The 27,126-nt window shown below is 40.8% G+C and overlaps 1 protein-coding gene across 1 annotated transcript; it reads right to left on the bottom strand.

The window, feature by feature from the left end:
• Window positions 1-639: 639 nt before the first annotated feature.
• On the bottom strand, window positions 640-26,766 carry LOC110933809 (serine/arginine repetitive matrix protein 1-like). The gene is made up of 3 exons (XM_035989468.1): window positions 25,898-26,766; window positions 1,229-1,741; window positions 640-919 (listed from the first exon to the last, which is right to left on the bottom strand). Exons 1-3 carry the CDS (start codon window positions 26,764-26,766, stop codon window positions 640-642), a joined length of 1,662 nt encoding a protein of 553 aa, XP_035845361.1.
• Window positions 26,767-27,126: the final 360 nt, after the last annotated feature.

Below are 27,126 nucleotides of genomic sequence, written 5' to 3' on the forward strand. Positions count from 1 at the left end.
CAGGGATGTCTCCTATCTTTGGTTTAGGCTCATCAATAATCACTTGTGCCATGTAGATGACACAACCCTTCTTTAAACATTTTGAAGCCTTGAGCATAGTCACTTGCTTAGGCAGTCCATACTGGGTGTCTCCCCGAACGGTAAGTGATTCACCCGACGGGGTCCATATCACCACTTGTTTCTTGTTGCAGACGATTTGGGCCTGGTTGTGAGATAACCAGTCCATACCCAAAACTATGTCAAAACCGGCCAACTTAAAGGGAAGTAGAGTCAGAGGAAAAGAATGGTTCTTAATGGATATAAAACATCCCTCTAACACAGTTGAGACGGTTTCTATGGTACCATCAGCTAATTCTACCTCATAGTTTACGCTTAGGGTTTTGACAGGTAAATTCAACAATTTACAAAACTTGTTATCTACGAAAGACTTATCTGCGCCTGAATCAAAAAGTACTCTTGCAAAGACATCGTTTACAAGGAAAGTACCTGTTATGACATTTTCGTCTTGCACAGCCTCCTTCGCGTCCATTCTGAAGACTCTCGCATTGGTCTTCTTGGCCTCTTCAGGCTTCTTGTTGTATTTAGGGCAGTTGGTCTTAATGTGCCCCTTTTCATTGCAACGGTAGCACGTTGCGTCTTTTATCTTCTTGCAATCCAAGGTTTTGTGATCCGTGGACTTGCATATACCACAAGCATAGGTTTTTGACTGAGTCTGAGAGTTCGACTCAAGTCTGCACCTTCCAAAGTGATGTTTCTTGCAATCTTACATTTGGGCTTCTCGCCAGAATGATGCCCATCTTTCTTTGACTCATATCCTTTCTTGGTGTCACCGTTCCCACGGTGTTTCTTGTTCGACCTACGCGAACTATCATCTTCGCGCTTTCTTTTCTCCGTCTCCTTATTCCTCAGCGCTCTCTGCCTGACCGCATCCAGAGTGAGGGATAAGGAAATGTCAGCTACCGATCTAAAAGTAATCGGCCGAGAAGCTTTCACGCTTGCCTTGATCTCGGGGGCTAAACCACCGATAAAACGAGCGATTCTTTTTGGTTCCGGGGTTACCAGGTAGGGAACCAACCGGGACATAGTGTTGAAGCTCGTTAGGTAAGCTTGACAGTCAAGGTTTGTCATCACCAGTGATAGAAAATCAGACTCTATCTTCTCCACCTCATGCTGAGGGCAGTAATTTTCCCTGATAAGGGCAACAAATTGATCCCACGACATGCTGTACAAGGGGATTTTCCCGGTGGCTTGAATCAGAGATCTCCACCATGCTAAAGCTTCGCCCTTGAAAGACTGCGACACAAACTTGACCACGTCTCTCTCAGCGCATCCGCTGATATCAACAACCGTATCCATCTCATCCAGCCACGTCATACAGTCAATAGCTCCTTTCTCCCCAGTGAAGTCTCGGGGCTTACATGAAACAAAATATTTATAAGAACAACCTTTCTCACGGTGTCCTCTGTTCAGTATAACCTGCTGTGATGGAGCACTGTGGTTTGAGGAGTGTCGATCATCGTCTTTCTTCGGGTCATCCTTCTTGGATGGTGGCTTTGAAGGCTGTGTAGATAAGGTCCTACTACGAGTCCCACTATATTCTTCGTACTGTCTTTCCAAAGCCTTTGTAACCGCGTCGTCGACCAATGCCTTTAATTCAGCACCCGTTAAGGTAACCCGGGCGTTATCAATATTCTCCGTTGGATGGCTATTTATCTCGTCTGAGTTAGCCATTTCAATTGAACTGTTACAGAAAACAAGGACAATAGTTTATGTGGGAGTTTATTATGGAATTCCCCCCTTGGGTAATTCATTAACCATGGTTACAGAGACCATATTTGGTTAATTTATTAATCATATCTATTTAGGATTTCTATAATAATTTATCCTAGTTATAAAACAATAACAGTTTTATTTGTTGCACCAAAGGCCTAGTCACATGGACAATTTATTTTATGGGTTATGATTTTAGAGGATCAAACATGAAGGTATACTGGCACAATAGGCCTAGTCACAAGGACATTTATAAATTATATGCTAGGATTTCAGAGAATCAAAGCATTTGAGGTTTGAACCTAGCTCATTACCATTATTTGACAGGGAGTCATCGCTACTACTGTCTTTTGGCTCATGTGGAAATGAGCAGGGCCCGCAGGCACGTATTACCACGTAAGGTAAAAGTATGGTCATCTTAATTGACGATTTACCCCATGATTCAGAGATTGTTAATTGGGTTTGGAAGCTTTAAAGGATCCTTATAAAACAATGTGTGTGATTTCGAATGAATCACATCTGCCAGGAGTGTTAATCCTGTTTTCAGATGTTAACAGGGATTTGAATCTTCTTAACAGGTCTTGCCATCTTGGCCCGACCTTATAATGACCCGAAGGCTAGGTTTCACACTTTAAGAAAAATTTTACATAGGCAGACATTTACTTAAAAGGAATAATTTTTGATTCATTTATTTCATATGTAATAGTTATGCATATGATAGCAATATGAAATTTATAAAACAATTATTCATTACTTTACTACAATATTACATGCTGCCCTAAACGGGTCTTTTCAAATAGCAACTTACCCACGCAGGGGTTTAAACAAGTACTTACCCTCGCAGGGGTTTAATAACACACGTACCCACGCAGGGGCTTAATAACAAAACATACCCACATAGGGGCTTTAACAATATAATAGTCCACGCAGGGACTTACACAAATAAGATACCCTCGCAGGGGTTTATTAACAAAACATACCCACGCAGGGGTTTATTACTACAAGACTGGCCCACGCAGGGGCTCAACAATACTTGGAAGGATTCAGTGGTCCTTCTTGCTCTTTCCTTTGATCAAGCTTGTCAATCCTTGGAAGAACGTTTGTCGCTCCCTTCGCTCCCTGTGAAATTCTCGCTCTACATAGTCCAACCTTTGCAGAATTTCTTCACGCTCAGGCGGAGAGAACCTTGGTGGTTGCGATTGTGTCCGTATAATTGGTCTTGCAGGTATCTGGTACCCATGAGTTGGGTACCCTACTCCCCATGGATCTCCATAGGGTCCTTGGGTGTTATAGTTAGCCGTTACCACGTATGGATCGGCTTCGGCGTAATTGTAGTTGGTGTGTACTGGCTGTTTGTCACACCCCGATTTCCACGTGTATCACTGGTGGGCCCGGTGGGGGATTACCGTGACGTAGTTGGCAACAATATAGTCAAACCACACAATTATATGAATGCACAGCGGAAGCATAAAGATAAATATAATTCAACCATTGATTGTAATATCGAATGTATCACAAATAGTCGAATGGTATCCACAGGGGGATCAAGATAATAAAAAGTATTGTTCAACAGACAAGGCATCAAAAGCTTGCGAGACTCTTTTAGATGCTAAGGAGCTATAGCCAGCCGATTACGTTTAGTACCTGCAGTTAATCTTTTTGGGAAAATACGTCAGTTTAAACTGGTAAATACATTCAACCGACGCTTTTGTAAAATGTTTATTAAAATTGATTTGAATGCACAAGGCACAAACTCTTTTGTAATTATAATTAAATCTTGTAAAGAATTACATGCTTGCTATGCATTCGGTCGCCCGGGTCGTGCCGGGTTAAAGTTTAATAGACACACCACATAGCATATAACACCGTGGCGGGTAACCAACGGCTATACTTTTATAGTTATAGACATAATGCCGGGTGTACGCCTACACCCGGATGTCGAGGTCGTGGCCATTTCGTAAAATGATGCCAAGGATATCCGGGACATGGTCATTAAGCCCCCAAAGGCGTTAAGCCAACAAAACAAGTTTTAAACGGGTCACATCGATAATACCCAACTACAAATGAGTTGGGGTCAATTGCCCGACCAAGCGGTATTATAGATACCGTAACCCAAGCCCGTGTAACGGAAAATAAGTTAAAAGTATTTACCTTTGCAAGTATAATCCTTAATTGAATAAATCACAGATATCTTTTACTGGTCTCCTAATCTGGAACGAAGGTTTTAAAATAACCTATTAGAATCCTAACGGGTCTTTATATTTGCCATAGCTTAGACCGGTCGGTTTCAAGGATAGTTACGGTTTAATCGCTTGAAGGGCGAAAACCGTGAATGGAGCGTGATTTTTGACCCAACAAGTTTGAAGACTTGTTTTATATGGGTATAATAATCATACTCTGGAATTTGGGGTCGAAACAATATGGTTTGACCCGTATCGGCTAATCTATGTAAACTAGTTACATAAGCCGAACCGTGCGCACAAAAGGCGCAACGGGTAACCGTAAGAGTCCTACACTATTTTCCTAAGTCAATATGCTTTAAAGAGGTTGTGGTATCAGTAGGATACCTTCCATAATGCCCGTAACGAGTTTAAGTTGATATTATGCCCCTTAGGGGTTTTTCGGTCATTTTAAAGACTTTTAAAAGAGGTTTTAGAGTTCTACAGGAAATCTGAGTTTCCCGATCAGTTTATAAAGTTCAAAATACTTTATTTATTATTTAAAATCAGTAGCAACTGGAATCGGGTCAAAAGACCTTATAGAACTCAAGTTATGGCCGAAAAGGGCAAGTTCGGTATTTACCGAACCGTTGCCATAACCGCAGGTTATGAGCAGGTTAAAAATAATTAAAAATCTTTAAAAATCCCAAAATATTATTTTACATCAGTGAGTAAAAGGTTTGGTGTCGAAATCCGGGTTTAGATAGGCGTTATGCTAATTGCGCTATTTAATTACTAAGGTTTCGCAAATTGCGCTAATTAGCATAACTCATATTCTGGACCTCGGATTGACGTGATATTTTAGGGACATGCTTAGAGATCAGTAACCAAGGTCATGATCCTTTCACATGTCCGAAATTCTCGTTTTAATTTATAAAGGGCGTTACGGTCAACTTTTAAGCATTTAACGGAAATGCGTAAAAGACTCGGACAAACAACGAACCGGTCACAGAGGTTTATACCATCATGTCACCTGGTCCTAAGAGAGTCCTAAGGCATATCTACATTACACTAAAACGGGTCAGAACTGGAGTCAAAACAAAAGTCAAACTTTTGCGACATTCGGCTCCGAACCGGGTCAATATAGCAAATGGCCGGATCAAACAAGCTTAGACGTGTTAATACATTTATTATCATGTTTTATGAGTGTTCAAACAGGTTGCATACCATCTACATTACAGATTATATGAAAAATCGCAAAATAGCTTTCTGTTGACTTTTTCTAAGCATGTTTGACTCGTTATTTGAACTAGTTAGAGTGGTGATCAGAGGGAACCCTTTTAGGGGTTTATTACCCACATAAATACCAACACATAACCATCTTTGATTCGGTAAATCACTGGACCATTTGTGATTAACCGTTAAGTCAACCGTTAGTTACGACGGATTGACTTTTAAGCTAAAACTAAGCAAAAACTAAACCACAAAGGGTTGAACAACTTACAGAAGCTTTATGCACGAAATATGAAGCTTAGAATGAAGTATTGAGCTCCAGAGATGATCAGAGATGCAAGAGAAGGTGTGAGGAATACTTTTTGCACAAAGTGGCCTTTTATAGGAAATTTAGATCATCAAGATCATCACAACAAGGTCTACCCATGCTCCCTGATCATCCACATGTGTCCTATAGTGCTAGGGAGTGATTAGGGGTCGCCCATACCTCTGGGAAACCCATACATTAATGTTTAACCGCTTTAAACAGCCAACAGCCAACTTTCTGTCGCTGGGCATCGCTTACGGACCGTATGGCTTGGGCCTTGCGGTCCGTAAGCCTGTGGCGGAGACAAGCTAAATCTTTCACCCCCTTACGGTCCGTAAGGCAGGACCTTTGCGGTCCGTAAGGGTTGTTTTCAAATCTTTTTAAATCTTTTATAATGATTAACGAAATCTTCGGTAATTAATAACCTGGCCTTTCGGGTTTGAAGGGGTAACTTTGCGATTTGGCCCTCGGTTAATTACAATTAAGGGCTCGTGCCTTTTACCCGTACTGTTAAGCCCCCGGTTAGTTAAATTATTATCCGAAAAGCCTTAACTTTCATTGTTGACGCTTTTAACCCCTCTCGTACGAATTTGATCATAACTTTCTCGTTTTAAAACGGAACTTCGCGGAATTTATATAGTACAATATAGTGAGCGTATTTTACTGTTACAAAGCCTCGGGTTCGTCATAGGGTCAATCAGAGGTATAATTAAACATGTTGACACAGTTAACCCCTGCAGCTTGTAATCTCTCACTTTCTTCCGCGTTTCGCTTCCGTACGATCCATGATTTATTCGTTTGAAGGTACGAGCATCGTTTTAGGTTTACTATACAGTATATTTACCCTTTGTTGATATTTATAACCCTCGAATTTGCATACTTTCAAGGTTTGTCAACTTTAGTCCTTTATTTCATATCTAATGCCACGTGTGACTCATGACACGTGTTAACACATTATTGGACACAAAATTTCGAGGTGTTACATCCTCACCCCCTTAAAATAAATCTCGACCCGAGATTTACTCAAACAAATAAGGGTATTTCTCTTTCATCGTGGATTCAACTTCCCACGTGAATTCGGGACCTCTCCGGGCATCCCATTTAACCTTAACTATAGGTACATGCTTTCTTCGAAGCTTTTTCACCTGTCGGTCTTCAATCGACAAAGGCTTCTCTACAAACTTCAAGCTCTCATCTATATGCACATCTGTGTGTGGGATCACCAATGATTCATCAGCGAAGCACTTCTTTAGATTGCAGATGTGGAACACATTGTGAATTCCATTGAGCTCTTCTGGTAAGTTCAACTTATAGGCAACTGACCCGACACGTTCGATAACCTCAAAAGGTCCTATGTATCTCGGGCTCAGTTTGCCCTTCTTACCGAAGCGCATCACCCCCTTCCAGGGTGATACTTTAAGTAATACTTTTTCACCCACTTCGAAGTGAAAATCCTTACGCTTTGGATCGGCGTAACTTTTCTGCCTATCACGGGCAGCTTTGAGACGTTCTCGAATCTGGACAATCTTGTCTGTTGTTTCGAAGACTATCTCTGGTCCTGATAATTGGACCTCTCCAACTTCCGCCCAACAAACAGGCGATCTACACTTTCTACCGTATAATGCCTCGAAAGGCGTAGCCTTTATGCTGGTATGGTAGCTATTGTTGTAGGAGAATTCGATTAGTGGTAGGTTCTTATCCCAACTACCACCCAAATCGATAGCACATGCCCGCAGCATGTCTTCCAACGTTTGAATAGTACGCTCACTCTGACCGTCTGTCTGAGGATGGTAAGCCGTACTAAAATTCAGACGTGTGCCCAAAGATTGCTGGAAGCTTTTCCAGAAATGAGACGTGTATCTAGTATCTCGATCAGAGATAATAGACACAGGTATGCCATGTAAGGCTACATTCTTATCAACGTATAACTGGGCTAAAGTGTCGGAGCTATAAGTCTCCTTGATGGGTAAGAAATGAGCTGACTTAGTCAGTCTATCGACTATAACCCATATTGTGTCATTTCCTTTCCTTGTCTTGGGTAACTTGGTAATAAAATCCATAGTTACACATTCCCACTTCCATTCAGGAAGTTCAGGCTGTTGTAGCAAGCCAGATGGCTTTTGATGCTCAGCCTTGACTTGCGCACAAGTTAAGCATTTGGCTACATAAGCGGCTACAGACTTTTTCAAGCCAATCCACCAATAATTCGCCTTTAGATCCTGATACATTTTATCTGCTCCAGGATGGACAGAATATTTGGAACTATGGGCTTCCTGGAGGATAACATCTCGCAGTCCTCCATAAATCGGAACCCATATTCGTCCATTCAAACGTAGGATTCCATCCTTGCTAAGAGTTAACTGCTCCTCAGTTACTCCTAACTTTTCCTTAGGATAATTAGCTTCCAACACAGCCTCTCGCTGCGCAGCTAATATCCTTTCAATCAAATTATTCTTGACTTCAATGCTCTTGGCATTGACGCGGATGGGTTTCACCCTTTCTTTCCGGCTCAGGGCATCAGCGACTACATTCGCCTTGCCGGGATGATATCTGATCTCACAATCATAATCTTTTAAAGTTTCCATCCAACGGCGTTGTCTCATGTTTAATTCCTTCTGAGTAAACAGATGTTGAAGGCTCTTGTGATCTGAATAGATCACAAACTTGATTCCGTATAGATAATGCCTCCACAGTTTTAGTGCGAACACAACGGCACCCAACTCCAAGTCATGGGTGGTGTAATTCTTTTCGTGCACCTTTAACTGTCTCGAAGCATAGGCAATCACCTTGCCTTTCTGCATGAGCACACACCCCATGCCAGTGTGTGACGCGTCTTAGTAAACTACGAATTCTTCGGTACCTTCCGGTAGTGTCAACACAGGGGCGTTGCTTAGTTTTTGCTTTAAAATATCAAAGGACTCTTGCTGATTAGGGCCCCAAACAAACTTTTCCTTCTTCTTGGTCAAGGAGGTTAAGGGCGCAGCAATCCTTGAAAAATTTTCAATGAATCTCCTGTAGTATCCTGCTAACCCCAGGAAACTACGAATCTCAGTAGGCGTCTTTGGCTCTTGCCAATTCATGACAGCCTCTACTTTAGCGGGGTCCACCTCGATACCACGCTCGCTGACAACGTGTCCTAGAAATTGGACTGCTCGTAGCCAGAATTCGCACTTAGAGAATTTGGCATAGAGTTTCTCCTGATGTAGCAGCTTGAGGATACAGCGAAGGTGTTTCTCATGGTCAGCTTTGTTCTTTGAGTATATAAGAATGTCGTCGATGAAAACGATGACGAATTTGTCCAAGTACGGCTTGCAGACGCGATTCATGAGATCCATGAACGCAGCCGGTGCATTTGTGAGCCCAAAAGGCATCACTAGGAACTCGTAGTGACCGTAGCGAGTCCTAAATGCTGTTTTATGTACGTCTTCATCTTTGACTTTCAGTTGATGATAGCCTGACCTCAAATCGATCTTCGAAAAGTAACTTGCCCCTTGCAACTGATCGAACAAATCATCGATCCTCGGCAAGGGATATCTATTCTTTATCGTGACCTTATTAAGTTCACGATAGTCGATGCACAGACGCATCGATCCGTCCTTCTTCTTAACAAACAGGACAGGTGCTCCCCAGAGAGACGAACTAGGTTTGATGAAACCTTTAGCTAGCAGCTCATCCAGCTGGGTCCTTAACTCTTTCATTTCGGTTGGCGCTAGCCTGTAAGGTGCTCTTGCAATAGGAGCCGCGCCAGGGATGATATCGATCCTGAATTCCACTTGCCTATCTGGTGGCAAACCAGCAGATCTTCGGGGAAAACTTCTGGATACTCCGAAATGACTGGAATGTCTTCTATCTTTGGTTTGGGCTCTTCACTAATCACTTGTGCCATGTAGATGACACAGCCTCTTTTTAAACATCTTGAAGCCTTGAGCATAGTTACATTCTCGGGCAATCCATACTGCGTATCTCCTCGAATGGTGAGCGATTCACCAGTCGGAGTCTTTAGCACTATTTGTTTTCTGTTGCAGACGATCTAGGCCTGGTTGTGGGATAACCAGTCCATACCCAGAACTATGTCAAAACCAGCCAGTTTAAAGGGAAGTAGAGATAGAGGAAAAGAGTGGTTCTTAATGGATATCACACATCCATCTAGTATAGTGGAGATGGTTTCTACTGTGCCGTCTGCTAGCTCTACCTCGTATTTCACATTTAAGGTTTTGACAGGCATATTCAGTAATTTGCAAAATTTTTGGTCTACGAAGGACTTATCAGCGCCTGAATCAAAAAGTACTCTTGCAAAGATATTATTTACGAGAAAAGTACCTGTGATTACGTTATCGTCTTGCAAAGCTTCCTTCACATCCATCTTGAAGACTCTAGCATTGTTTTTCTTGGCCTCTTCAGGCTTCTTGGCATACTTAGGGCAGTTGCTTTTAACGTGCCCCTTCTCATTGCAGTTATAGCAGGTCGCATCTTTTATCTTCTTGCAGTCCACAGTCTTGTGGTCCTTGGACTTGCACAGTCCACAAGTATACGACCTCGACTGAGACTGTGAGTTCGACCCAAGCCTACATTTCCCAAAGTGGAATTTCTGGCAGTTTTTGCACTTGGGCTTCTCTCCGGATTGTTGCCCATCTTTCCTCGACTCTGACCCTCTCTTGTTATCATCGTTCCCACGGTGTTTCTTGCCCGACCTTCGGGAGGTATCGTCCTCACGCTTCCTCTTCTCGGCCTCTTTGTTCCTCAGCGACCGTTACCGGACCGCATCCTGAGTGAGGGACAAAGATAAGTCGGTTACAGATCTGAAGGGCGTTGCCCGTGAGGCCTTCACACTTGCCTTAATCTCGGGGGCTAACCCACCGATGAAACGAGCGATTCTCCTTGGCTCCAGGGTTACGAGATATGGAACCAACCGAGACATCGTGTTGAAGCTCGTTAGGTAAGCTTGGCAGTCGAGGTTTGTCATTACCAATGATACAAAGTCGGATTCTATCTTTTCCACCTCATGTTGAGGGCAGTAATTTTCTTTGATGAGAGAAATGAATTCCTCCCATGTCATGCTGTATAGAACAGCTTTTCCCAAGGCCTGAACCAGCGCCCTCCACCAAGCTAGGGCCTCGCCCTTAAACGATTGCGACACAAACTTTACCACGTCCCTTTCCGCACAGCCACTGATGCCCACCACAGTGTCCATCTCATCCAGCCACGTCATACAATCGACTTCGCCTTTCTCCCCAGTGAAGTCTCGGGGTTTACAAGACACAAAGTACTTGTAGGTGCAGCCCCTGGCACGGGATGTATCAATATACTCCCTTTCACAACGAACGCTGTTTTCATTGGACGAGTGATTATCGTCGTCCTTTTTGGGCTTTGACAGGGGTTTGCTGTGGGATTTTGAGTGTGTTTTCGGCTTGGAGTGTGGTTTGTGTAACAACTATTATTAAAATCTATAATTAGAATGATAATTAGTCAATAAAGAAACCCTAATCGAAACACCCAAGTAATTCTGCACTAACCCTAAAATTTTCGAAACTATCAGAATCAGGATCAGGGCCCCTAAAACTTAGGGGGGTTAAACCCTAGTAGATGTTTATCTTTCAATTTTGCTGTAAAAAATGAAATTAGTTCGTGCAAGTTACTCAGCCAAGCTACTTAGACACGAAGCAAACCTAGGGTAGACTAGGGCCTGTCGCGCCACGCGACAGGAACAGGAGGACCCCTCGCGTGGCGCGAGGGGGTGATTTTCTAACTATAAATAGTCGGCTGTGGGACTGGAACTTCTGCGTTGGTTTGACGTTTAAATTCCAAATTCACTTCGATTTATGATAGAAATAGTCTGAAGGCACACACTAATATCGAATCGTTGCCGCGGAACAGGGTAATTACTCGATCGCTATTACGATTCATTTTCCGGGATCAATATATCCAAAAGAATGTCTAAGTGCCGCCCACTTTGGGTTATACTTTGTCGTTTGTCGTTAATTCGATAAATGAGTTGAAGTATTATACTTTGTCGTTTGTCGTCAATTCGATAAATGAGTTGAAGTATTGCACTTTGTCATTCATTGTGAGAATTTGATCTCGTGAGTTATCGTAACTGCTGTATTGATCACTAACCCTGTTTTGTGTGCATTATTGTTGAAATTAGGTTAACAGGACTAAAATCATATTCTGTCAGTACTAAATCTGCAATGTGAGTTATTCCTCTTTTGTAAATTCTTTTCTCACAGTTGTGAGTTATTCTTCTTTTATAAAACTCTTTTCTCACCGTTTGTGAGCTGTTAACTATTTACAATACTCCAAATCATTTTCAGAATTATAACTTACAGTGATTAAGTTTATGTAATCACCAAATTGCAGTCGGTATGTGGGGTATTGTATACATTACTTGATAATCGTCACCATTGGGGCAGCCATTGGGTGATATGACCATAATCATAGACACCATTGGACGTATGGGCCAATGGGTCGAGTGGTAAAGTACTGTGGGTAGATTGGTTGATATCAGAAACATTGTAAAAGATCTTAACACTGTGAATTATAATAAATGTGTCATTTTTCAATAACTAGAATAATTCACTCAGTATTTCCCCGCTGACAAAAATCTTTTTCAAACATGTTTCAGGTGATCTGCTATAATTCAGGAAAAATGCTGGGGAAGCATTTCAAGCTTAAGATAGTGGCTCAATATAAAATAAAGAAATATGTTTTATCAGTAAAATCTTATTATTGTAAATTATCGGGGTTTATCCCGAGTTGTGAAATAAAATAATCGGGAAAAGTTTTAACTTAGCCGATCCTGTAAATAAATTTTCCGCTGCTAAACTCATAATCAATCAAGTACCGCAGGATTTCTGTCCCGCGGCTCCTGGAACGGGTCAAACCGGGCCGGGGACCGTGACAGAAACAAGGTGGTATCAGAGCCACTAAGTTAAGCTAATTAAGTATTTAAACGATACTTAATTTTCCTGATTACTATTACGTGATTATGTGTTTATGTGCTATTAACTGATTATTTGTTAGTTACAGTATAGGTAAACAAAAGTTGCAAAATATCTATCTTAAATTAGATAGATCAATTTACGAAGAAGGAAGTTCGTCCAAAACTAAAATTTCAAAGCTCCCTACAATTCCTGAAGAAGGAATATTTGTGCAAAAAGCGAATTATGAATATTCGCTTTCTCCTAGAAAAAGGAATATGATTATTAAGAAAAGTAAGGAGCAAATCAGAGAAAAGAAGATTAAAAAGGAAACCCAGGAGTTACTTAAGAAATCACCTTGGGAAGATAAACTCGATGAAAAATGGGCAAATTTGTATATGCTAGCCACTGTGGCAGAACATGCAAATCTCTAGATGCCCTAAATTTAGCAAACAGCACATCCCAATAAGTAAATAAATAAAAAATTTAGAAAAATAAATCTGAGTGTATTTCCCTGTGTTTTGTACAAATAGTGTAAAATAAAACTTCCATGTTTATTTGTTAAACTTTGCTCCAAAGTTTTAACTTGATATTTTGTGCATTTTGCATATATGCTACACAGCATGAACGAGATATCTGAAGCTTTTCAGAACCTCAATCTGTACCCAGTGAATATAGAAGTTTCTCATGAATTTACGGGGTATGTTGCTGATGTGGACCAACCTATAAAATCTCCTACTCCATCATTGACCAAACCAAAAAGAAAGAAAAAGAAAAATTATGTATGGGGAAGCCGTATACGTAAGAAAAAGCCAGTTACAAAACCTCCTAGAAATAAGGACCCTTTAGGAAAAGGAAAGGCAATTATAATCCAGGAAAAACCTGATCAACAAGAAAAGGAAACTGAAGCCAATGACGAGTCTAGGCTAATGGAGGAACAGTCTGATAAATATTCTCAAGAAATAGAAACAGAAATAGGACAAGGTTCTAGACCAACTCAGGTAGAAATTGGGGAGAATTCCAACCAAAACCAAAGGTTAACTTTTCAAGAGCAGATAGATATTCTATTGGCCAACTGTGATACTTTACAGCCTGTCAATACGAATATTTTTACCTATCCTATCGAAAACACAATCCCTATGAATTTTGCACCAACAATCACTGAACCAATAGTCCATGATCAACCTGTCGAAATGGAAGAATGGTGGACAAATGATTGGCAATTCCAAAATATTGTCAACGACCCTTATTCCTTTCTTCCACAGTTTGACCCAGAACCCCTACCTAATCCACCAATGAGCAATGAAAATCTGGCTGAACTTCGCCATTTTGGTGAGGAGTTGATGGATGCAGGGAATAGAATTAGGGAGATAGGGGGACAGATTGCCTGGAAGTATGACGAGAGGGAACTTCGTTTTTAGGATGACAAGTAGGAGGGTGGTGAAGCTATCTTTGTATAATAATAAAAGTAAATAGCAAAACCAGTTGTAACATAACGAATAAAACATTGTAAAATATTGGTGTGTATTGATGCATACTATACTGATATAAAATGGAATCGAGAAATCGATAATTTTGACTTTATGTGTTATAAATTGTTCGATTAATTGTATAAATTGCTAATTGCTAATTACTTATAATAAATTATCATCAGATGGCAAATAATGGTAACGAACCAGTAAATGAAGTTAATCAATCAGAGCAACACCCAGAAGATCAATATATGACCAAACAAGATATTGAAAATATTGTTGCTCAAGGGATAGCCAACGCAATTCCAATATTCGTTGCTGCTATCAAAAGTCCGAACGATCCGCAACATATCGTTCCTAGTAAACATACTATCGAAGATAATTTCAGTAATAGTATAAACGGGGGCAATGGTCATATAAAACATGATAATGAATCTCAGCACACGCCGCGCCTTAAGAAGCGAAAAGCTGCAACACCTGGTTGCACTTTCAAAGAATTCCTTGCTTGTAAACCCGCTGAATTTGCAGGCAACGAAGGAGCAACTGCAACGCTGCGATGGTTAGAGAAAACCGAAGCAGTAATTGCAATAAGTAAATGTGCTGAAGAAGATCAAGTCATGTATGCCTCAAACCTGTTTAAGGAAGGAGCACTAGAATGGTGGAACACAGTGCTGCAGGCAAAAGGAAGACAGGTGGCTTATGCTATGACTTGGGAAGAATTTAAGAATCTTGTTGAAAGAAAATTCTGTCCTGAGTATGAGAAGGAACAAATGGCAAATAAGTTCCTAAATCATCGAATGACAGGGGTAGATTGTCGTGGTTATACTTCAACATTCTTCGAATATGCGAGAGTGGTACCTAACCTGGCTTCGCCAGAACCGGTTCTCATTTCTCGATATATTTGGGGATTAATTAGCGAAATTCGCAACATCGTCAAGGCTGCGAGACCTCGTACTATTGACGATGCAGTAGAATTAGCTAACACCCTAACCGATGAACTGATCCGCACAAGAGATGAAGATAGGAAGAAAGAATTGGCTCAGAAAATTACCCAAGGATTCAGGGTGGGTAATAGTAGTAATTTCAAAAAGAAAGGAGCGAGACAATCTTCAATCCCGCCATTTTGCAGAAATTGCAGAAGGAAGCACTTTGGAAAATGCAATGCAATTTGTAACTTCTGCAAATCTGTAGGCCATAGTGAAGAAAACTGTAAGAAGAAAACGGTAACCTGTTTTCACTGTGGGGAAACAGGACATTACAAAACCGAATGTCCTAAACTAAACAAAATCACCGATAACAAAGGCAAACCAGTTGAAGGAACTGTTAAGAAAAATGCCAGAGCTTTCCAGCTAACTACTCAAGAAGCCGAGCTCATTCCAGATGTGATAGCCGGTACGTTTTTAGTTCACAACATCTATGCAAAAGTATTATTTGACTCTGGTGCAAACCAAAGTTTTATAAATACTTCATTCTGTCAAGCTCTTAAGTTACCATTGACTACCGTTAGGCAGATTTTTACAGTCGAAACTGCAGATGGGAATTCCATAGAAATTAATCAGGTTTTGCAAAAAGTAGAAATAGAACTCTCAGGTCACAAATTTGTTGCAAACTTATTGCCTATGAAATTAGCTGAGTTTGATGTTGTGTTAGGAATGGATTGGTTAATAGCCAACCATGCTCAAATCATTTGTGATCGAAACTCTATAGAAATTCAAGCACCTACGGGAGAAGTAATTAAGATTGCAGGAGATAAACCTCGGAAGCCATTAAAGTTCATATCAGTAATGAAAGTTGCTAATTATGAACGAAAACAGGGAATAGTATATATGATTTCAGTAATCATTTGTACTAAAGGAAAAGAACTTAAGGAGATCCCTGTAGTCTCAGAATACCCAGATGTATTTCCGGAAGATTTACCTGGGTTGCCACCAGATAGAGAGGTAGAATTTAGGATTCATCTAATTCCAGGAACTACACCGATAGCCAAGGCACCTTATCGATTAGCTCCTACCGAAATGCTAGAATTAAAGAAGCAATTAGATGAATTTCTAAGCAAAGGATTTATACAACCTAGTTCATCCCCTTGGGGTGCACCAGTGTTGTTTGTGAAAAAGAAAGATAGATCAATGAGAATGTGTATTGATTATAGAGAATTGAATAAGGTTACAATTAAGAATCGATACCCATTACCTAGGATTGATGATCTTTTCGATCAATTGCAAGGAGCTAGGTATTTCTCTAAAATAGACTTAAGATCCGGATACCATCAGTTGAAAGTACAAGAAGAGGACATACCTAAAACTGCTTTCAGAACTAGGTATGGTCATTATGAGTTTACAGTCATGCCCTTCGGATTAATCAATGCCCCAGCTGCATTCATGGACATGATGAACAGAATCTGTAAACCATATTTGGATAAATTTGTGATCGTGTTCATTGACGATATACTCATTTATTCCAAAAGTCAAGTTGAGCATTGTCAGCACTTGCATGCGCTCTTAACTTTGTTAAGAAAAGAAAAGTTGTACGCTAAATTCTCGAAGTGTGAATTTTGGCTACAAGAAGTGCAATTCCTAGGACACATGGTAAATCATGAAGGTATTCACGTAGATCCTGCTAAGATAGAAGCAATTACCAACTGGAAGGTTCCACAAACTGCAATGGAAGTTAGAAGTTTTATAGGTTTAGCCGGTTATTATAGACGGTTTATTAAGGATTTTTCCAAGATAGATGTACCATTAACTAAGCTAACCTGTAAAGCCACTAAGTTCGAGTGGGGACCAAAACAAGAAGAAGCCTTCCGAATTCTAAAACAGAAATTAACCAATGCGCCAATCTTAGCCTTACCAGAAGGAACAGAAGACTTTGAAGTATATTGCGATGCTTCAAAATTAGGATACGGATGTGTGTTAATGCAACGCAAGAAGGTAATTGCGTATGCCTCCAGACAATTGAAAAAGCACGAAGAAAACTATACGACTCATGATTTAGAATTAGGAGCTATAGTTTTTGCCCTTAAGATTTGGAGATAAGTTTACTGTTTATACAGATCACAAGAGTTTAAGGTATATATTCGGGCAAAAAGAATTAAACATGAGGCAAAGAAGGTGGATGGAAGTCTTGAGTGATTACGACTGTGATATTCAATACCACGAAGGAAAGGCCAATGTAGTAGCAGATGCCTTAAGTCGTAAGTATCATGAAAAACAAAGGCGAGTCCGTGCTCTTAGAATAAATCTACAAGTAGATTTAAGAGAACAAGTGAAGGAAATCTAGAAAACGGCAATCAAGGATGATGCCGAAGGAATGAAAGGTTACCTAAAAGAATTGGAACAAGGAAATGATGGAATTTGGAAATTCCACAAAAGCAGAATTTGGGTACCTAAACAAGGAAATTTAAGATCGAAAATTCTAGAAGAAGCTCATAAATCTAGGTATACGATACACCCAGGAAACAATAAGATGTACCAAGATTTAAGAAAGAATTTCTGGTGGATAGGAATGAAAAAGGATATAGCTGAATACGTATCTAAGTGTTTAACCTGTTCACAAGTTAAAGCCGAACACCAGAAACCCTCAGGTTTACTACAACAGTTAGAAATGCCTGTATGGAAATGGGAACTCATAACAATGGACTTTGTTACTAAGTTACCCAAAACCAGAAAAGGTAATGATGCAATTTGGGTAATCGTGGATCGATTAACCAAATCCGCTCATTTTCTACCAATAAAAGAAACCTTTAGCATGGAAAGATTAGCCAAGCTGTATGTGGATGAAATAGTATCCTTACATGGAGTCCCGCTCTCCATTGTATCGGATAGAGATAGTCGTTTCACTTCCCGATTTTGGACAAGTTTCCAAGAATCAATGGGAACCCGACTCAATCTGAGTACCGCATATCATCCACAAACCGACGGACAAAGTGAAAGGACGATCCAAACTCTAGAAGACATGCTCCGAGAGTGTGTCATTGACTTTGGAGGTAATTGGGATAACCATTTACCATTAATTGAATTCTCCTATAACAATAGTTATCACTCAAGTATTGAAGCCGCTCCATTCGAGGCACTGTATGGACGCAAATGCAGAACGCCTATATGTTGGGCGGAAATAGGAGAAAGTCAATTATCAGGTCCAGAAATTGTGCAAGAAACCACAGACAAAATAACTCAAATCAAGGAAAGATTGAAAACAGCCAGAGATCGCCAAAAGAGCTATGCCGACAATCGTCGCAAACCACTTGAATTTCAAATAGGAGACAAAGTACTACTGAAAGTATCTCCTTGGAAAGGCGTTGTAAGATTCGGTAAGAAAGGAAAACTGAGTCCCCGATATGTTGGACCATTCCCAGTGATTCAACGAATCGGACCAGTTGCTTATCGTTTACAATTACCAGAGGAACTAGCTGGAGTGCATGATGTATTTCATGTATCCAATCTCAAGAAATGTCTATCAGACGAATCTCTGGTAGTACCTCTTCAAGACATAGAGGTAAATGAGAAGTTGAAATTCATAGAAAAACCTTTACAAATAGAAGATAGGAAAATCAAGTTTCTCAAACACAAGCGACTTGTACTGGTAAAAGTCAAATGGAATTCCAAGAGAGGACCAGAATACACTTGGGAACTGGAATCAGAAATGAAACGCAAGTATCCTCATCTGTTTCAGTAAATCTCGAGGACGAGATTTTTCTTAAGGTGGGGAGGATGTAACAACTATTATTAAAATCTATAATTAGAATGATAATTAGTCAATAAAGAAACCCTAATCGAAACACCCAAGTAATTCTGCACTAACCCTAAAATTTTCGAAACAATCAGAATCAGGATCAGGGCCCCTAAAACTTAGGGGGGTTAAACCCTAGTAGATGTTTATCTTTCAATTTTGCTGTAAAAAATGAAATTAGTTCGTGCAAGTTACTCAGCCAAGCTACTAAGACACGAAGCAAACCTAGGGTAGACTAGGGCCTGTCGCGCCACGCGACAGGAACAGGAGGACCCCTCGCGTGGCGCGAGGGGGTGATTTTCTAACTATAAATAGTCGGCTGTGGGACTGGAACTTCTGCGTTGGTTTAACGTTTAAATTCCAAATTCACTTCGAGTTATGATAGAAATAGTCTGAAGGCACACACTAATATCGAATCGTTGCCGCGGAACAGGGTAATTACTCGATCGCTATTACGATTCATTTTCCGGGATCAATATATCCAAAAGAATGTCTAAGTGCCGCCCACTTTGGGTTATACTTTGTCGTTTGTCGTTAATTCGATAAATGAGTTGAAGTATTATACTTTGTCGTTTGTCGTCAATTCGATAAATGAGTTGAAGTATTGCACTTTGTCATTCATTGTGAGAATTTGATCTCGTGAGTTATCGTAACTGCTGTATTGATCTCTAACCCTGTTTTGTGTGCATTATTGTTGAAATTAGGTTAACAGGACTAAAATCATATTCTGTCAGTACTAAATCTGCAATGTGAGTTATTCCTCTTTTGTAAATTCTTTTCTCACAGTTGTGAGTTATTCTTCTTTTATAAAACTCTTTTCTCACCGTTTGTGAGCTGTTAACTGTTTACAATACTCCAAATCATTTTCAGAATTATAACTTACAGTGATTAAGTTTATGTAATCACCAAATTGCAGCCGGTATGTGGGGTATTGTATACATTACTTGATAATCGTCACCAGTGGGGCAGCCATTGGGTGATATGACCATAATCACAGACACCATTGGACGTATGGGCTAATGGGTCGAGTGGTAAAGTATTGTGGGTAGATTGGTTGATATCAGAAACATTATAAAAGATCTTAACACTGTGAATTATAATAAATGTGTCATTTTCCAATAACTAGAATAATTCACTCAGTATTTCCCCGCTGACAAAAATCTTTTTCAAACATGTTTCAGGTGATCTGCTATAATTCAGGAAAAATGCTGGGGAAGCATTTCAAGCTTAAGATAGTGGTTCAATATAAAATAAAGAAATATGTTTTATCAGTAAAATCTTATTATTGTAAATTATCGGGGTTTATCCCGAGTTGTGAAATAAAATAATCGGGAAAAGTTTTAACTTAGCCGATCCTGTAAATAAATTTTCCGTTGCTAAACTCATAATCAATCAAGTACCGCAGGATTTCTGTCCCGCGGCTCCTGGAACGGGTCAAACCGGGCCGGGGACCGTGACAGTTTGGATACGGTTCTGCTTCGAGATTCGGTATATTGTCGATCTAGAGCTGCCTGAACAGCGTTGTCGACAAGAGCTTTTAATTGAGCGCCCGTTAAATGTACTTGGGCGTTATTATATTCGTCTTCACTCGTATGACTATTTTCTCCATTAGGATCCGCCATGGTAAATAGAATCTGTCACAGAAGATAACAAAAATTTTATTTAGGAGTTTATTATTGAATTGTCTTTTATGGCAATTCATTAACCATGGTAACAAAGACCATTTCTGGTTAATTTGTTACTCACTTTTTATTCAGGATTTGAATATACTTATCCTAATTGCAGATAATATTGCTAGTGGCATAAAAGCCTAGTCACAAGGACGTTATTATAATACTAGCCGAGATTACAGAGAATCAAGGTATGAAGGTTTGAACCGTATTCCTTTTACCCTTTCTGACAGGGAGTCGTATACCACCACTGTCTTTTGTCTTATATGACAATAATTATGGCCCATAGGCACTTCATCTTTAATGGATGTTTAACAAGGTTGGCCCGTAGGCACTACATCGCTAATGGATGTTTAACAAGTGATCATCTTCATTGATGATTTAACCCATGATTTATTATATCATTAATTTGGGCTTTGAAATCCTTAGAAGGATCTTTATATAAGAATGACGCGTGCGATTTTATCGAATCACATCTGTCGTGAACGTTAACATTATTACAGAGGTTAACTGGAATTCTGAATCTTTTTCAATCAGGTCTTACCATCTTGGCCGGGTCTAAAAGACACCTGGCTAGGTTTCACTCTTAAGATTCTTTATTTAGGCAGATTTAATTTAAAAGGAATGATTTTGATTTATTTCATATATAGTAATAACAAAAATGAAATTATAGCATAACATTCCATAACTTTAAATACGATTACATGCTGCCCTAAACGGGACTTTTAAGCAAGTACATACCTACATAGAGGTAAATAAAGAGACAAGTCCACGCAGGGACTAATACAAGATAAGTGTCCACGCAGGGACTAAAGGATAAGTCCACGTAGGGACTGAGATACGATAAACGTCCACGCAGGGACTTATTTAAAATAGACATTATATTAGAACATATATTAACTAATGGTCACGTTTCTTCTTCTTGCCTTTCAACAGGTTCGCTAGACCCTTAAGGAATCCCCTGTTGTTCTTTCGTTCTTCCTCGAAATCCCGTTCCACACGAGTCAAACGGTGGAGGATTTCTTCCTGTTCAGGCGGAGAAAAACGTGGTTGTGGCGCCGGTTGCGGAACTGGAGGTCTAGGAGGTGCTGGATACCCATGAGCTGAGTAGTCCGGTATCCCCATGTTTCCAAAAGCTCCGTCGGGATAGCGGGCGTTATACCTAGCCGCTATCACATATGGGTCGCGATCATAGTTGTAATTGTAATGTGCGTGCGACGACGGTTCGAACGGGTTGTATGCCGTTGGACCCGTATATGCAAGTATTGGGTGGTCATACCCAAATGGTGGCGAAGATGGTGCAACTGGTGCGGAGTTCGCCTCCTGTACTGGATTTGAAGGTCCTTCTTCCGGTACTGACGGATAGTGACTAGCACTCGAGTGGCGAGGGGTGCTGAAGTGAAATTTCCCTCCTCGGGTGGATATACGAGCACCCGATCTCCTACGCCTCGGCGGATCAGGCATTATTGGTTGAACCGGTGGCGGAGGTGGTGGCGTAACTGCCACGAAGCGTGGATCCTCGGAGGGATCTTGTTGTTGTTGCTGCTCGTGTTGCGATGTCTGATGGGAAGGTGTGAAGTACCACTCGTGCTGGTTGAACAGCGCTTGAAAACTATCTGGCCCTTGATAAGGTCTGCCATGGAAAGAAGATCTATCTGAGATCTCGATAGGATGTGTGGGCGTACCACGAGCAGGTTCGATTGGATCAGTGTCCTCATCCATATGGTCTTCTGAGAAGTGATCCTGTGGTCCTAACGGGATAAAGCCTGCAGGTTCCTGAATGTAATCTGTTGGGTTAAACTGACCCCTGAAGTAAGGAGTGGGATCGTCAAAAGCACGGTGCGATACCGAACGCTGTAGAGGCATGTAGGAGGGTTGAGGGTTATTGGGATCATTTTCGGAATCTGGCCCGAACGAGTGACGGTACGATGGTGTTGAGCTGTGCGAGGTGGAATGTCTCGCAGGTTCGAAAAGGTTTCTACGTCTTTGTGGTTCTTCACTCCTTGTGGTCGAAGGAGCTCGCGTATTCGAAGGTCCAGCTTCGTGATCGTGGTGAGTAACGATCTCTCCTCGGCCTCTTCTTCCTCTTCCTCGGAAAATTACAGGTGCCATATTTCCTGCTTTCAAAACTTTAAATAACAATAATAATAAAAAGACAAACTTGGAATAACAATTCGGATTTGTCCTATGTTCTTGTCTAGACTCAAGTATGTGCAATTGTGTCACTGAGATTAAACACATTAGGATAGTGTTTAATTCACTCAATGTTGGCTCTGATACCAACCTGTCACACCCCGATTTCCACGTGTATCACCGGTGGGCCCGGTGGGGGATTACCGTGACGTAGTTGGCAACAATATAGTCAAACCACACAATTATATGAATGCACAGCGGAAGCATAAAGATAAATATAATTCAACCATTGATTGTAATATCGAATGTATCACAAATAGTCGAATGGTATCCACAGGGGGATCAAGATAATAAAAAGTATTGTTCAACAGACAAGGCATCAAAAGCTTGCGAGACTCTTTTAGATGCTAAGGAGCTATAGCCAGCCGATTACGTTTAGTACCTGCAGTTAATCTTTTTGGGAAAATACGTCAGTTTACACTGGTAAATACATTCAACCGACACTTTTGTAAAATGTTTATTAAAATTGATTTGAATGCACAAGGCACAAACTCTTTTGTAACTTGGGATAATTTATAATTAAATCTTGTAAAGAATTACATGCTTGCTATGCGTTCGGTCGCCCGGGTCGTGCCGGGTTAAAGTTTAATAGACACACCACATAGCATATAACACCGTGGCGGGTAACCAACGGCTATACTTTTATAGTTATAGACATAATGCCGGGTGTACGCCTACACCCGGATGTCGAGGTCGTGGCCATTTCGTAAAATGATGCCAAGGATATCCGGGACATGGTCATTAAGCCCCCAAAGGCGTTAAGCCAACAAAACAAGTTTTAAACGGGTCACATCGATAATACCCAACTACAAATGAGTTGGGGTCAATTGCCCGACCAAGCGGTATTTTAGATACCGTAACCCAAGCCCGTGTAACGGAAAATAAGTTAAAAGTATTTACCTTTGCAAGTATAATCCTTAATTGAATAAATCACAGATATCTTTTACTGGTCTCCTAATCTGGAACGAAGGTTTTAAAATAACCTATTAGAATCCTAACGGGTCTTTATATTTTCCGTAGCTTAGACCAGTCGGTTTCAAGGATAGTTACGGTTTAATCGCTTGAAGGGCGAAAACCGGGAATGGATCGTGATTTTTGACCCAACAAGTTTGAAGACTTGTTTTATATGGGTATAATAATCATACTCTGGAATTTGGGGTCGAAACAATATGGTTTGACCCGTATCGGCTAATCTATGTAAACTAGTTACATAAGCCGAACTGTGCGCGCAAAAGGCGCAACGGGTAACCGTAAGAGTCCTACACTATTTTCCTAAGTCAATATTCTTTAAATAGGTTGTGGTATCAGTAGGATACCTTCCATAATGCCCGTAACGAGTTTAAGTTGATATTATGCCCCTTAGGGGTTTTTCGGTCATTTTAAAGACTTTTAAAAGAGGTTTTAGAGTTATACAGGAAATCTGAGTTTACCGATCAGTTTATAAAGTTCAAAATACTTTATTTATTATTTAAAATCAGTAGCAACTGGAATCGGGTCAAAAGACCTTATAGAACTCAAGTTATGGCCGAAAAGGGCACGTTCGGTATTTACCGAACCGTTGCCATAACCGCAGGTTATGAGCAGGTTAAAAATAATTAAAAATCTTTAAAAATCCCAAAATATTATTTTACATCAGTGAGTAAAAGGTTTGGTGTCGAAATCCGGGTTTAGATAGGCGTTATGCTAATTGCGCTATTTAATTACTAAGGTTTCGCAAATTGCGCTAATTAGCATAACTCATATTCTGGACCTCGGATTGACGTGATATTTTAGGGACATGCTTAGAGATCAGTAACCAAGGTCATGATCCTTTCACATGTCCGAAATTCTCGTTTTAATTTATAAAGGGCGTTACGGTCAACTTTTAAGCATTTAACGGAAATGCGTAAAAGACTCGGACAAACAACGAACCGGTCACAGAGGTTTATACCATCATGTCACCTGGTCCTAAGAGAGTCCTAAGGCATATCTACATTACACTAAAACGGGTCAGAACTGGAGTCAAAACAAAAGTCAAACTTTTGCGACATTCGGCTCCGAACCGGGTCAATATAGCAAATGGCCGGATCAAACAAGCTTAGACGTGTTAATACATTTATTATCATGTTTTATGAGTGTTCAAACAGGTTGCATACCATCTACATTACAGATTATATGAAAAATCGCAAAATAGCTTTCTGTTGACTTTTTCTAAGCATGTTTGACTCGTTATTTGAACTAGTTAGAGTGGTGATCAGAGGGAACCCTTTTAGGGGTTTATTACCCACATAAATACCAACACATAACCATCTTTGATTCGGTAAATCACTGGACCATTTGTGATTAACCGTTAAGTCAACCGTTAGTTACGACGGATTGACTTTTAAGCTAAAACTAAGCAAAAACTAAACCACAAAGGGTTGAACAACTTACAGAAGCTTTATGCACGAAATGTGAAGCTTAGAATGAAGTATTGAGCTCCAGAGATGATCAGAGATGCAAGAGAAGGTGTGAGGAATACTTGTTGCACAAAGTGGCCTTTTATAGGCAATTTAGATCATCAAGATCATCACAACAAGGTCTACCCATGCTCCCTGATCATCCACATGTGTCCTATAGTGCTAGGGAGTGATTAGGGGTCGCCCATACCTCTGGGAAACCCATACATTAATGTTTTACCGCTTTAAACAGCCAACATCCAACTTTCTGTCGCTGGGCATCGCTTACGGACCGTATGGCTTGGGCCTTGCGGTCCGTAAGCCTGTGGCGGAGACAAGCTAAATCTTTCACCCCCTTACGGTCCGTAAGGCAGGACCTTTGCGGTCCGTAAGGGTTGTTTTCAAATCTTTTTAAATCTTTTGTAATGATTAACGAAATCTTCGGTAATTAATAACCTGACCTTTCGGGTTTGAAGGGGTAACTTTGCGATTTGGCCCTCGGTTAATTACAATTAAGGGCTCGTGCCTTTTACCCGTACTGTTAAGCCCCCGGTTAGTTAAATTATTATCCGAAAAGCCTTAACTTTCATTGTTGACGCTTTTAACCCCTCTCGTACGAATTTGATCATAACTTTCTCGTTTTAAAACGGAACTTCGCGGAATTTATATAGTACAATATAGTGAGCGTATTTTACTGTTACAAAGCCTCGGGTTCATCATAGGGTCACTCAGAGGTATAATTAAACATGTTGACACAGTTAACCCCTGCAGCTTGTAATCTCTCACTTTCTTCCGCGTTTCGCTTCCGTACGATCCATGATTTATTCGTTTGAAGGTACGAGCATCGTTTTAGGTTTACTGTACAGTATATTTACCCTTTGTTGACATTTATAACCCTCGAATTTGCATACTTTCAAGGTTTGTCAACTTTAGTCCTTTATTTCATATCTAATGCCACGTGTGACTCATGACACGTGTTAACACATTATTGGACACAAAATTTCGAGGTGTTACACTGTTTAAACGGGTTGTACGCCATGGAACCCGTGTATGCCGGAATTGGGTTATCAAAACCCATAGGTGGTGGTTGTGGTGCAACTGGATGTGAAGGCCCACCCATTTGTGGATCTTCTTGATGTGGCGGGTAGTGGCTGCCACTTGATTGTAGTGGAGAACTAAAATGAAAGTCTCCTGTTCGCGTAGATATACGCGCTCCGGTTCTCCTACGCCTTGGTGGTTGCGGGGGTGCCGGTTGAACTGGTGGTGGCGGAGGTGGTGGCGTGACTGCCACAAACCTTGGATCCTCAGAGGGATCTTGTTGTTGTTGTTGCTGCTGCTGAGGCGATGAATGGCGAGGAGGTGTATAGTACCATTCGTGCCTGGTAAACATAGCTTGAAAGCTATCTGGACCAACATAGGGTGATCTGTGGAAGGAAGATCCGTCAGAGATCTCTATCGGGTGGTTTGGTGTACCACTGGCAGGCTCGACAGGGTCCGTATCCTCGTCCATGTCGTCCGCATGATCTCCAGAGAAATGATCTTCTGGACCCAATGGGTTAAAACCCACTGGTTCTTGTAGGAAGTTTGCCGGGTTAAACCGGCCTCTAAAAACTGGTGTAGGGTCACCAAAAGAGTTGTGCGATAAGGATCGCTGTAATGGTATGTATGAAGGTTGAGGGTTGTTGGTCTCATAATCCGGTTGTGGTCCATAAGGGTTAGGAGGAGTTGAACTGTGTGAGACCGACCGTCTAGCCGGCTCAAAGAGGTTCCTCCGGTTCTGTTGGGGATCGTCACTCTCCGTGGTAGATGGAGCTCGCGCATTCGAAGGTCCAGCTTCATTATTATTGGGGGCGGTGATTGGCCCCTTGCCTCTTCCTCTTCTCCTGAAGAATCTTGGCGGCATTTTGTTCGTTCCTGAGCAATATGGCATGAGATAACAAAACAAAATATATGCAAAAATAAAGGACAATACAATTAAAGTGGAATTTGTCCTATGTTGTAGGTCTAGACTCGAAGTTTAGAATTGTGCAATTGTGTAACTGAGATTAAACACAAAAGGCTAGTGTTTAATTCACTCAGTGTTGGCTCTGATACCAACCTGTCACACCCCGATTTCCATGTGTCACCGGTGGGCCCGGTGGGGGAGTATTGTGACGTGGTTGGCAACATAATAGTCAAACAACACAATATTTAATATGCACAGCGGAAGCAATTTAAAAGATGTAACACAACCGAATTTAATTATTGTAATATCAAGTATCAC

This window comes from Helianthus annuus, chromosome 4 (genome assembly GCF_002127325.2).
Source record: "Helianthus annuus cultivar XRQ/B chromosome 4, HanXRQr2.0-SUNRISE, whole genome shotgun sequence".
In the NCBI taxonomy this organism is placed as follows: Eukaryota; Viridiplantae; Streptophyta; class Magnoliopsida; order Asterales; family Asteraceae; genus Helianthus; species Helianthus annuus.